General features: G+C 33.4%; 1 protein-coding gene across 1 annotated transcript in view; it reads right to left on the reverse strand.

Moving 5' to 3' along the window:
- Positions 1-7,395: 7,395 nt before the first annotated feature.
- METTL25 (methyltransferase like 25) overlaps positions 7,396-14,556 on the reverse strand; it is a 131,213-nt gene continuing 124,052 nt past the window's right edge. Inside the window, 1 exon segment of the mRNA XM_017871706.1 lies at positions 7,396-7,481. Coding sequence (XP_017727195.1) covers positions 7,437-7,481 — 45 coding nt within the window. The 3' untranslated portion in view covers positions 7,396-7,436.

Consider the following 14,556-nt stretch of genomic DNA (forward strand, 5'->3'; position numbering starts at 1 on the left):
AAAAAGCACAGAATTTGGTGTGTAGAGTCTACCAAAAAATTATAAAGACTTTTAAAGAGCTATGTTTTAAAATTGCAATATATATTTATAGAAGCTGGAGTTTTGATATATAGATAATATAAAATTTTAATTTATTTTTTTAATGACAGATGAAATTGTGTGTATTTACTGCATGCAACATGATGATTTAAAGTATATAAACATTGTAAAGTGACTAAATATAGCAAATTAAAATATGCATTATGTTACATAGGTGTCCATTTTTGTGGAACGAACACCTAAATCCACTGTCAGCATTTTTCAAGAATACAGTATCATGTTAATTATATATCTCTTAAACATATTACACTTGACTTGTGTAATAGATGTCTTAAGCTTATAATTCCTACCTTCCTGAATTTTTGTGTCCTTTGACCAACATCTCCCCAACCAACCTGCTGTCCCCACCAACCACCCCAGCCCTGGTAGCCACCACTGTACTTTCTACTCCTATGAGATCAACCTTTTTAAGATTCCACCTATGGAAGAAACCACGTGGTGTTTGTTTTTTTTGTATCTGTCTTATTTCACTTAACATAATGTCCTCCAGGCTCATCCATGTTGTTGCAAATGATTAACTTTTTCATGGCCAAATAGTGTTCCATTATGTGTATTTATCACATTTTCTTTATTCATTCATCCATTGATGGACACTTAGGTTGATTCTATATCTTGGTTATTGTGGAAAGTGCTGGAATAAACATGGAAGTGCAGATATCTCTTCAACACACTGATTTCTATTCCTTAGGATACATACCCAGTAGTGGGATAGTTGGATCATATGGTAGTTCTACTTTTAATTTTTTTGAGAAAACTCCGTATTGCTTTTCGTAATGGCTGTACTAATTTACATTCCTGCTCACTGTGAGAGTTCCTTTTTTCCACATCCTACTCGATACTTGTTATCATTTTTAATAACCTTTCTAATGGGTGTAAAGGTAATATCTCATTGTGGTTTTGATTTGTATTTTCATGATAATATGTGAAGTTGAGCATTTTTTCATATACCTCATGACTATTTGTATGTTTTCTTTTAAGAAAACGTCTACTCAAGTCCTTTGCCCACTTTTATATTGGGTTATTTGTTTTCTTGCTATTAAATTGAACTCTTTAGTTAATCCTTTATCGAACGTATAGTCTGCAAATTTCTGTACGTGGTCTCTTCACTCTGTTGATTGTTTCCTTTACCGTGCAGAAGGTTTTTACTGTGACATTTCCATGTGTCTACTTTTGCTTTTATTACCTCTTGAGATCATATCCAAATTATCATTGTCAGACCAATGTCATGGAGCTTTCGCCTCACATTTTCTTCTATTAGTTTCATAGATTTGGATCTTACATTTAAGTATCTAATCCATTTTCAGTTGATTTTTATACATAACGTGAGATAAGGGTCTAATTTCATTCTTTTGCATGTAAATATCCAATTTCCCCACCACCATTTATTGAAGAAACTGTCCTTTCCTTATTCTGTGTTCTTTGCAACTTTGTTGAATATGAGTTGGCTGTAAAGGTGCAGGTTCATTTCTGGGCTCTGTTTTCTGTTCCATTGGTCTGTGTGTCTATTTTTATGCAGCACCATGATGTTTTGGTTACTGTAGCTTTGTAGTATATTTTGAAGTTGGGTTGTGTATTATGTCTTGTTTATGCATTTCTCTTAGGCTTATGTGATCCCATGTATTTTATTTCACTTGTAATGCCTTTTTCATTTCTGAGCTTGTTTATTTGAGTCTTCTCTCTTTTTACTAAGTCTAGCCAAAGGATTGTTGATTTTATTTATCTTCCTCTTTTAATTCAACATACTTTGGCTATACAGGGTTTCTTGTGGTTCCATAGACATTGTAGGATTGCTATTCTCTATTTCTGTGGAAATGTCATTGGCATTGTAACAGAGATTGCCTTAAATCTGTAGGACGCTTTGGGTAGTATGGGTATATTAACAATATTAATTCTACTCATCCATGAACACAGAGCATCTTTCCATTAATGTGTGTCTCCTTCAATTTATTTTATCAATGGCTTATGCTTTTTAGTGTAAGGGTCTTCTACCTCCTTGGTTACATTTATTCTCAAGTATTTGATTTTCTTTTGCATCTATTGTAAATGGGATTGTTTTCTGGATTCCTTCTTCATATAGTTCTCTGTTGGTATATAGAAATAATACTGATTTTTGTGTGTTAATTTTGTATACTACAACTTTATTGAATTTATTTTATTTGTTCTAATAGTTTTTTTCCAGAGTCTTTAGCGTTTTCTATATATAAGATCATGCTGTCTGGAAAGTGGGATAATTTAACTTCTTCCTTTCCAATTTGTATGCCTTTTATTTATTTTTCTCTTGCCTAATTGCTTTGGGTGGGACCTCCAGTATTATAATAAATAGAAGTGTTGAGACTGAACATCCTTGTCTTGTTTTGGATCTTAGAAAAAAGCTTTCAATTTTTTTTCCACTGAGTATGTTAGTTGTGAATTTGTCATACACAACCTTTATTGTATTGATGTACATTCCTTTTATACCTAATTTTGAGAGTTTTTATGATTAAAGGATGTTGAATTTTGTCAAATGTCTTATCCGTATCTATTAAAATGATCATATGGATTTTGTCCTTTGTTCTGTTAGTGTGATGTATTACATTTATTAATTTACATATATGGAATGATCCTTGCACCCCTGGGATACATACCACTTGATCATGATGAATGATCTTTTTAATGTGATGTTGAATTTGGTTTGCTAGTACTTTGTTGAGGATTTTTTGCATCTATATTCATTAGAGATATTGATTTCTAGTTTTCCTTTTTATAGTGTCCTTGCCTGGCTTTGGAATCAGAGTGATGCTGGCCTTGTAAAACGAGTTTGAAAGCATTCCTTCCCCTTGATTTTTTTCCAAGAAATTGAGAAGGATTTTATTAATTCTTCTTCATATGTTTGATAGAATTCAGCCATAAAACCATCACATTCTGGAATTTCTTTGATGGGAGACTTCTTACTGATTCAATCTCCTTACTCATGGTTGTTCTATTTATATTTTCTATTTCTTCATAATTCAGTCTTGGCAGTTGTATGTGAAAAGGAACTTATGCATTTCTCTTAGGTTTATATGATCCCATGTATTTTATTTCACTTGTAATGCCTTTTTCATTTCTGAGCTTATTTATTTGAGTCTTCTCTCTTTTACTAAGTCTAGCCAAAGGATTGTTGATTTTATTTATCTTCTGAACTCTTAGTTTCATTGATATTTTCTACTGTTTTTCTAGTTTCTATTGCATTTATTTCTGCTCTGATCTTTATTATTTTCTTCCTTTTACTAATTTTGGACTTAGTTTGTTCTTGTTTTTCTAGTATATTGAAGTATTAAATTAGGTTATTTATTTGAGATATTTCTTTTTATGTAGGACTTTATCAGTACAAACTACCCTTGTAGAAATTTTGCTGCATCCCATAAGTTTTGGTATGTTGTGTTTCAATTTTCATTTGTCTCAAGGCATTTTTTTTTTTTTAAATTCCCTTTTGATTTCTTTTTTAACCCACTGATTATTCAAGATTATTCAACAAATATTTACTATTAAATTAAATTTTGATTATTTGATTTCCACATATTTGTGGATTTTCTGAGGCTCCTCCTTTACTAATTCTAGTTTTATACCATTGTGGTCAGAAAAGATACTTGATATGATTTCAATTCCTTTGTAACCTAACATATGCACTATCCTGGAGAATATTCCGTGTATGATTGGGAAGAATGTATATTCTGCACCTGTTGGAAAGAATGTTCTGTATATGTCTGTTAGATTCACTTGATCTAAAGTGCAGTTTAAGTCCAATATCCCTTTATTCATTTTATGTCTGGATGACCTGTTCATTGCTGAAAGTGAGGTAATGAAGTCCCCCGCTATTTCTTGTGCTGTGATCTCTCTTTTCAGATGTATTAATATTTGCTTTATATACTTCAATGTCCTGATGTTAGGTTTATATATATTTACAAATTGTTATATCTTCTTGCTGAATTGACTCATATCATTGTATAATTACTTTGTCACTTTTTAGTTTTGGACATAAAGTCTATATTTTTGATGTAAGTATAGCTACCTCTGCTATATTATGGTTTCATTTGCATGGGATATCGTTTTTACTTTTGGGCTATGTGTGTTATTTTAGATAAAGTATGTCTAAAGGCAGTGTATACTTGAGTCTTTTTTTTTTTTTTTTTTAAATCTATGTAGCCACTCTATGTCTTCTGATTGGAGAATTTGGTCCATTTATATTCAAAGTAATTACTGATAGGTAAGGACTTACTACTAGCAGTTTGTTAATTGTTTTCTATTTGTTTTGCAGAGGCTTTGTTCCTTACTTCCTTTCGTGTTACCTTACTTTGTAGTTAAGTAGTGTTCTCTAGTGGTATGTTCTGATTCCGTTTTACTTTTTGTGTATCTACTATAAGTTTTTTTGCTTTATGGGGTAACATGAGACTTACCAAAAAATCTTATGACTATGAAAGGTTATTTTAAGCTAACAACTTAACTTTGATCACAAAATACCTCTACATTTTTACCCCTCTCCCTGCCACCCATTTTGAAGTTTTAATGTCAAAATTTATATCTTTTCAGATTGTATATTCAGCATCCTTTTCATTTAGCTTGAAGAACTCACTTTAGTATTTCCTATAAGACAGTTCTGCGGTAACACACTCCCTCAGCTTTTGTTTTTCTAGGAAAGTCTTTATCTCACCTTCATGCCTGAAGGGCAGCTTTGCTAGGGGCTCTTGGTTCAGTTTTTTGTATTGTCCCTTCGGCACGCTGACTATATCATCATACTTTGTCATGGCCTATAATGTTTCTGCTGAAGAAGTCTGTTGATAGGCATATTGGAACTCCCTTATAGGTTACTCATTTCTTTTCTCTTGATACTCTTTTTGTCTTTGATTTTGATAGTGTGGATATGTCTTGTGGTAGTCTTATTTGGATTGGATCTGATTGGAGACTTCTGGTCTCCCAGTACCTGGATGTTTACATCTTTCTCTAGGTTTGGAAAGTGTTCCGTTACTATGTCTCTAAATAAGCTTTCTACCCCATTTATCTTTTCTTCTGCTTTTATACTTCTATGACGTGAAGCTTGGCTCTTTTGGGGTTGTTTACAAATTCTGTTAAGTTTTCTTCATTCCTTTTTCTTCAAATATGTAAAACTGTCTTTATTTGGAAACAACATGATCATGTGTATAAAACGGCCCATGAAATCTATCATTATGCTTTAGAAAAAACAAAACCCTAGAGTAAATGGGGAATGAATAAAATAAAGTATTACTGCTCTTTCCCTAGGTGTAAATGAATATTTTTGATATTAATGATCTATAGCACTAATTTAATAACTAGTTTATTGTTCTGAGGGTGGAGATAAGTGTAAAATCACCTAGTACAGTGTCCAACTCATAGATGTTCAATGAAGTTTTGTTGGGATTGAAAATGTTACTTGATCCGAAACACACACACACACACCAATTGTTGAAAAGCTGTAGAGACTGAGTCTCCTGTTTCCTGTCTTTCAGAGGTGGCATTTTTGTTTTGGTCCCAACAAACAGCTATCCTATACACCTTATTAATTTGCATTTTGTAGAGAAGTTAGAATCTAAAAATCAGGACATACTTAAATGTGTATATGATGAGACTTCACTAGTCTACTATAATCTTCAGAAGTTCTACAACGACAGTATATTTACCTAACTTTAAACAAAGCTTAAGAGACTTAATTTTTTTAATAATTAAAGAAAGTTAAGGAAATTTATGTTGATTTACCCCTACTTTGTTAAAGTTAGAAGCTATGTTATTAATAGCAACAATATTAATTCTTCGCCAAGCATTTACTACCAATGTATTAGAATGAAACCACATTGCCAATAACCACATTAAAAAAGTAGATATTAAAAATGTGCTAGATATCTAAAAGTATGAATCATATTTTTAAGAACTTCAAACCTGACTGGGCGCGGTGGCTCACGCCTGCAATCCCAGCACTTTGGGAGGCCGAGGTGGGTGGATCACCTGAGGTCAGGAGTTCTAGACCAGCCTGGCCAACATGGTGAAAGCCCATCTCTACTAAAAATACAAAAATTAGCCAGGCGTGGTGGCAGGTGCTTGTAATGCCAGCTACTCAGGTTGGGGGAGGGGCAGGGCCGGAGAATTGCTTGAACCCGGGAGGCGGAGGTTGCAGTAAGCCGAGATCACGCCATTGCACTCCAGCCTGGGGGACAAGAGCGACACTTCGTCTCAAAGAAAAAAAAAAAAAAAAAAAAAAAAAAGACCTGTTTATCTGCAAGCTAAACAACTGTGCTTGCTATTAATGAGACAAAAGTTACCTGTGAAATAATTTATCTTGCAAAAGCCTTCAGTTCTTAAACTCTAAGTACTGATCCTCAAAATCTTTAAAAATCATTCTTTAGTTCAGTATAACATGCTGTAAGGATGGCTTCCTAAACTTCCTAAATTAAGTATAAGCTAGTAACGTAAATGCAAATGTGGACTCTTTAAGGCATTACTTGTATACACAGAACAATGTCTAACATCCTACATTAAAACTGAACCGTCCTTTGATTTCTATTTTATTTTTTAGTTCAATCCTTTTAAGTTAGTTTAAGTGGAAGTAGAGCACTAATACTTTTTTCTTTATGATTTAAATTCTGTCTCTTTTTCCTTTATTCAGTGGTCTACCTACACAGAATTATACTATCTACTAAAATTAGAAATATTCGGAAGCCACCAAACACTAAATATGTCTGTTGTTATAATCCAGTGGTATCTGGAATTGTTTTATCTTGCTCTTGAGAGACACTATTTGAATATACTTTGCTTGATCGAAAAACCACCATTCAGATGAAGTATTTTTCTTAGAAAAGTTGAAGCAATATTAGAAGATTTTGCCTTTCCTGCGAAGGCAGCTAAATCATAATATATGTGCAGTTACTTCAACATCATCTGATGCACACAAAATCCCATGTTGACCAAATGGAAGGCAATGTGGTACATTTTAGGCTGGAACTTGCATAATTTCTCTATTTTTCTAAAATTGACTATGTTCGATCATAACTTAATGCAAGTTAAGGGCTTTTCCTCCCATGAGATTTAAATACATGCTACTTTGTTCTATGCTGACATGTGTTAACTCTTTTTTGCTGGATTGTGCATCTGAAAATTCTAATGAAAACAGTATATTTTTTAAAAAAGGCCTTCCAATGACAAAATATTTGCAAACTGAATAAGGCAAACTACTGAAATAAATACATCAGTAAATTACGATATACATACAGCCAGTAGCCAAGTACAAGCCATCCACGAAGGTGTGGGAGCTTGGAGTTCCTTTGGTCACAGGTTAACCACAGCACATATTTCATATAGAAGATTATTTCTTAAACAGTCCTTCTCCATGAAAATAAGCCACTGTACTGAGCACACTGAAAAACAACATGAAGGAAACTATGAGTAATGCACCATACTCACAGTTGGCAACAGAATTGAACAGTACTAGGACATAGTTCATTGTAAAAGATTGTGTGTTCATGTAGCAACTTATTTTTTTTCTCTTCTCAAAGTCATTATCTAAACCTTAACTCTTTCATATACCTCTCATATGTGTTTCAATGACTAGATTATAAATTCTTGAAATTAGGAACTGTCAAAGTTCTAAAATCTTTCTCCCCACCTTTAGTGTCTAGCATGGTCTTAGTCACAGGGCAGCTAACTAAAAGATGGTAATCGATTAAATTATATGCAACATCAACAAAATACTATCATTGAAAATACTTAATAAAGAATTAATTGCAGATTCAATTAAACAGTCACGTTATTTGTGATTTACTTTCCTTCTTGAGGCAGTTTTGCTATATTGCATTTCTTTTAGAAATGTTTTCCATTTCCTACAAATTTATACATCTACCATCATAGGGTTGCTCTAATTTCTGTAGGATCTATAGTGATATTCCCTTTTCGATTCCTGATATTGGTTAAATATTCTATTAAAAAAAAAGTGTAAGTTTTGACAGAGTTGTTTCAATTTTGTTAGTTATCTAAGAAGTGATTTTTGAATGCATTCATCACACCTGATGTGCTTTTCTTTCATTATAATCAAATCATTATAATCAAATTCTTTTATTTCATTATAATCAAATTCATTACAATCAAAGTACATGTCAGTACTTTTGTCATATTTGTGGCCAAAGTAGTACTGTAATTATAGCATGACTTTAGCTCAGAATATTGGTTTTCGTGCATAATTTTCCACTATGTTTCCATTCAATTATTTTCATTATTATCCACTTCAAAATATTTTGTGATGTCTACTGTGATTTCCTTTACTCCCAAATTATTTCACTGTACGATTTTAAAATTCAAAGCAAATGAAGATTTTCTATTCATTTTAAAGCATTTTTTCAGCTTCAATACATTGTGATCAAAAATTATACTGTATATGCTGTCAATCTTTGAAATTTATTCAAATTGGCTTTAAAGCCCAGCCCATAGTTAGATTCCTAAAAGTTCCATATGTGCTTAAAAAAATTATGTAGTCTGTACTAATTGGGTACAGTGTACTGTATTGGTCCATTAGGCTAGTTTTACTTATTTCACTGTTCAAATCTTATATCCTTATAATTTTGTTCGCTTTTTCCATAGAATAGATAGGAACATAAAGATTCTTCTGGAATGACTGCAGATTTATCTATTTCCCCTTGTGTTAATGTTTGCTTCATATATTTTGAGATTATGTTAACTGAATATGTTAACTAAATTTAGAATTATTATATCTTCCTGAAAAATTGAAACTGTTTTCATTATGAAGGCTGTCTCTTTAAGAGTTGATTAAAGGGGAGAAGGGCTGCAACAGTTTGTAATCTGGACTAGGGCTGTGAGGGCTGCCCTGCCCAGATGGCACTGTCAAGCCAGATGGTCCCATGCACCAGAGAGGACTCCAATGTACAAGGACCTTTGATGTGTGGGGCTTAGAACAGGGGGCCCTGCTTGCCTACATGTAAGTGTGATAATGATTCTCTGTCTCTCAAGAAAAAAAAAAGGTCATAAAAGACAAAAATAAACAGAACAGGCAGTACATATAGAAAGCAAATAATAGAATGGCAGACTTAAATTCATAAATATCAGCAATTCTACTGAGTGTAAATCAAATCCTTCAGTTAAAAAACAAAGACTGACCTGCAAAACTAAGTTTCAACAATATGCTGTTTAGACGAGACATATATAAAACATGTAAGTACAAAAAATTCAAAATTAATAGAAAGGAAAAAGGCATATTTGCAAATATTCATCAAAAGGAAGTTACATCAAAATCAAAGGTTTTAATATTTTAATTAATATTGGTCAAAAGTATCCTTTTTTTGTATTTCTTTTTTAAAAAAATTTCAACTTTTGTTTTAGATTCACATTATAATTAGATTCATTATAATGTGCAGATTTGTTACATGGGTTTAATGCCTAACACTGAGGTTTGGAGTGTGAGTGAGCCTGTCACCCAGGTAATGAGCATAGTACCCAATAGGTAGTTTTTCAGCCCCCGCCCCCACCCTTTCTCACCCCTCTTGTAGTCCCCAGTGTCTGTGGTTCCCATCTTTATGTCATGCATATCCAATGTTTAGCTCCCACTTATAAGAACATGTGGTATTTGGTTTTCTGTTCCTGGATTCATTTGCTTAGGATAATGGCCTCCGGTTTTATCCATGTTGCTGCAAAGGACATGCTTTTATTCTTTTTTATGGCTGTGTAGTATTTCATGGTGTTTTATGTACCATGTTTTCCTTACGCAATCCACCATTGATGGGCACCGAAGTTCATTCCATGTCTCTACTATTATGAATAATGTTATGATGAATATATGAGTACAGCTGTCCTTTTGGTAGAACAATTTACTTTCCTTTGGGTATATACCCAGTAATGGGATTGCTGGGTCAAATGGTAGTTCCAAGTTCTTTGAGAAATTTCCAAACTGCATTCCACAGTGGTTAAACTAACGTAAAGTCCCACCAGCAATGTATAAATGTTCTCTTTTTTTCTGTATCCTCACAAGCATCTGCTACTTTTTGACTTTTTAGTAATAGCCATTCTGACTGGTGTGAGATGGTATTTAATTGTGGCTTTGATGTACATTTCTTTGACGATCAGTTATATTGAGCATTTTAAAATATGTTGGCCACTTGTAAATCTTTTCGGAAGTGTCCATTCATGTGGTTTGCCCACTTTTTATATGGTTGTTTGTTTTTTGCTTGTTGCATTACGTTCCTTATAGATTTTGGATATCTGACCTTTGTCAGATGCATAGTTTGCAAATATTTTCTACCATTCTGTAGGCTGCCTGTTTATTGATAGTTTCTTTTGTTGTGCAGAAGCACTTTAGTGCAGTTAGGTTCCACCCATCAAATTTTTTGTTGAAATTGCTTTTGAGGGCATAGTCATTAATTCTTTCCCCAAACCAAAGTCTAGAATGGTATTTCCCAGGTTTTCTTATAGTATTCTTATAATTTGACGTCTTATATTTAAATATTTAATCCATTTTGATTTCATTTTTATGGTGAAAATCAGGGATCTAGTCTCATTCTTCTGCATATGGCTAGCCAGTTATCCTAGCACCATTTATTGAATATGGAGTCTTTTCCTCATTGCTTATTTTTGACCACTTTCTCAAAGATCAGATAGTTATTGGTGTGTGGCTTTATTTCTGATTCTCTATTCTGTTCCATTGGTCTATGTGTCTGTTTTTGAACTGGTGTCATGCTCTTTTGGCGATTGTTATCTTATAGTATAGTTTGAAGTCAGGTAGTGTGATGACTCTGGTTTTGTTCCTTTTGCTTTGGATTTGTCTATTCAGGCCCCCTTTTTGGTTCCATATAAATTTTAGAATACATTTTTCTAATCCTGTGAAAAATCACATTGGTCATTTCATAAGGATAACACTGAATCTGTCGACAGCTTTAGGCAGTACAGCTTTTTTAATGATATTGATTCTTCCCATCCATGAGCATGGGATGTTTTTCCATTTGTTTGTCATCTACGATTTCTTTCTTACAAATGATTTGTTTGTAGTTCTCCTTGTAGTGATCTTTTATTTCCTTGGTTAGACGTATTCCTAGGTGTTTTTAATTAATTTATTTAGGCGCCTATTGTAAATGGGATTGCCCTCTTGATTTGGCTGTCAGTCAGCTTGAACATTATTGGTGTGCAGAAATGCTACAGATTTTTGTATACTGATTTTGTATACTGAAACTTTCCTGAAGTCGTTTATCAGTTCTAGGCACCTTTTTGCATATCATATCATATCATTAGTGAACACAGCTAACTTGACTTGTTCTTTTCCTATTTTGATACCTTTTCTTTCTTTCTCTTGATTGATTGCTCTTGCCAAGACTTTCAGTACTATTTTCAACAGGAGTGGTGAAAGTGGCCATCCTTGTCTTGTTCCTGTTCTTAGGGGAATGTTTCCCACATTTGACCATTCAGTATGATGTTGGCTGTGCAATTTCACTTTTAAATGTGAAGAATTCTTCAGCTTTTAAATGGGGATACGAAAAATCCATTTGTAAGTTGTTTAATCAGAATTCATAACATTTTTCCTACGAAATCAATGTTATAAATACGGTTAAGTTCACATTTTAGTCTCTCTAGAAAATTTAGCAAACACAACTATTTTATACTATGCATTATGTAGAATTTAGTGCTTTACATTGAGAACTGTAAACATCTGCATCAGCATGACAGAGATACTAGGTTTAAGAACTGAAACCACCTGTGTTAACATGATTTATTTATTTATATTTTTTACAGGAAAACTTTGCATAGGAATAAGACTGTACCTCAATAATTTCATTGCTTCAGAAAATCCCTATACATATTTATCTCAATCCTTTCCACTTCTCAAAGAATTCACGTATCAAGCAACAATTTACTTATCAACACTTGCTTCGAGACCCTTCAAGACCCTATGCTAATCCTAATCTCTTATGTCATAAACTTTTTCAAATCCCAGTTTGTTCTCTACCTTTGGGCCCAGATCTCCAAATCCTATAAATATCTTCCCCTAATCTCTCCCTTCAGATGCACTGTGAAGACTGTCAAGCAATGACCTCTGTTACTGCAGTGAGTTATAAAAATCTTAGTTTTACTTCATTAACAGCTTGTTTTGGAGGCATTTTCGGTAGTTCAATAACATTCACACACTTAATCTTCCTAACAACCTTAAGCGTGAATTATATTCTTATGCTCTTTTTTTCAGATAAGAAAACTGGGGCACACTAAACAGTTAAGTGACTTACTCAATGATACAAAACAATTTAGCTCACATGAGTCAAAACTATACTACTAATATTACTGAGTCCCTGTTCCCTTTGGCTACTCCTCTGAAGACACCCTTAAGAATCCTATATCCTGAACCCTTCAGTTCTGATCTTGACTATTGTAACTACTGTAATTAATACTTTTATTGTTTACCTTTCTCACTGGACTGTAGGCTCTTTGAAGACAGTGGCATATTGTTTGTCTCCATACTGTCAATGCCTTGCGTAATCTCTGACAAATGGTAGGCATTCAATAAATGTTTATAAAATGAAAGTAAATAAAACCCCATTTTACAAATAAGGCTGCAAGATGTTAAGCACTGTCATGATTTAGTTCACTCAGAATTTAATTGTCAGAATTTGTGCTCATGCCTAGGCACCACATTCTTTGGCTAAACTGTAAACTAGTTCTCAAAGTGCAGTTTTTATAGGATGGGAGTCTACAACCATTGCAAAGGGATTCATGTGTACAAAGCTGCAGTCTTAAATACTCTGTTTCTTTGCTTTTTGTAGAAATGTTATCTCAGTGTGATGAATGCAGGTTATCTCATGTTGATTTGATGCTTGCGTCACACATTTAACTGATTAATAAAAATGGAAACCATTAATGGATACACGTAATTTCGGACAATTGTTTAAAACATAGGGAAATTATTATCAAGTTGCCTTGCTAATGAAACTGTTGTAATTTCCTTTTTTTTTTTGAGACAGAATTTCACTCTTGTCACACAGGCTGGAGTGCAATGACGCGATCTTGGCTCACTGCAACCTTCGCCTCCTCAGTTGAGGTGATGTTCCTGCCTCAGACTCCTGAGTACCTGGGATTACAGGCACGTGCCAGCATGCCGGGCTAATTTTGTATTGTTAGTAGAGACGGGGCTTCACCATGTTGGTCAGGCTGGTCTGGAACTCCTGACCTTAGGTGATCTGCCTGCGTCGGTCTCCCAAAGTGCTGGGATTACAGGCATGAGCCACCGCACCCGACCTGTTGTAATTTACTTCTCTATACTAAAAGGTGTTTTACATATATAAAGTATTTTTCTTTATTATAATGAGAAATAAATGTTATAAACATATTTGGGTACCAGGAAAGGATTTTAAATTTTAACACAGAAAGTAAAATTATAAAAGAAAAAAGTTGGCTGAAAAGGTTTTATGCTCCTGAAATAGTTACTCTTATAGTCAACAATATGAGCAAATCACAGCATGCTGAACCAAGAAGGCTATTTAGAAAAATGCAATTGACAAATTGAAACTGAGAAGGATTCTTAGGCAGTCAGTATGAATACGACAAATGAACTCATAGTCTGGTTCTTTTCTTTTTTCCTGTTTTCTATCATTGCCATTGACTGCTAAAACCATTCAGAGGAAGGTTAATGGGAAAACTTTATATTGAATAAATAAAACAACTGAAGTTGCTGATCAATCTTAGTATCACTAACTATGGAACAGCCAAAAAAGACGTGTCTCCTGATGTGATGCAATAGAAAGTACATAACACTAACTATGAAGTATTTTTGCCAAAAGACAAAAATAAACAAACACATAATAACTTAACTCTCATAAGTTTCTAGATATAACAGCTTTTAGGAAATACTTGGGATGGGTGTATTAAATGGCTTTCTGAGGGTATAATCTGGTAAATATAGAAATTTACCCTAGAGAATCTATCTGTATTTTATAGGACAAATTACCTGGTTTCTTAAATAAATAAACATATGAAATTTTAAAAATGGAGGGGAAACCATTATATGTTTAAAACAACCTAAGAGACACATCAAGCAAATGCAAATGTGTTAAATTTGTTTAGATTCTGAATTGAAGAAACTGATATAAAGACTTTTTCAGCCAATTGCAGATATGTGAATGGGACAATTATAGATGTTATTATGAAAAAACAAAACAAAACAAAACCCCATAACTGTTAGAAATAATAAACTGCCTGGAATTTGCTTTAAAATTCTCCAGCTAGGTATGTGTGGATGGCTGTGCATGTTCATGTTTATGTGTGTATAGGTGAAACAAAATTGGTAAAATGTTGATAATTATTGCACTTTGTGATGAGTACATGGGGATTCCTTATACTCTCCACTTCTAGATATGTTTGAAATTTTGCAGGAAAAAAGCTTAAAAATGGCTTATTTTCTAAGTATTGTACTATCTGTACAAATAACCTGATTATCCATATATACATATA

This window comes from Rhinopithecus bieti, unplaced genomic scaffold, assembly GCF_001698545.2.
Source record: "Rhinopithecus bieti isolate Rb0 unplaced genomic scaffold, ASM169854v2 scaffold_5023, whole genome shotgun sequence".
In the NCBI taxonomy this organism is placed as follows: domain Eukaryota; kingdom Metazoa; phylum Chordata; class Mammalia; order Primates; family Cercopithecidae; genus Rhinopithecus; species Rhinopithecus bieti.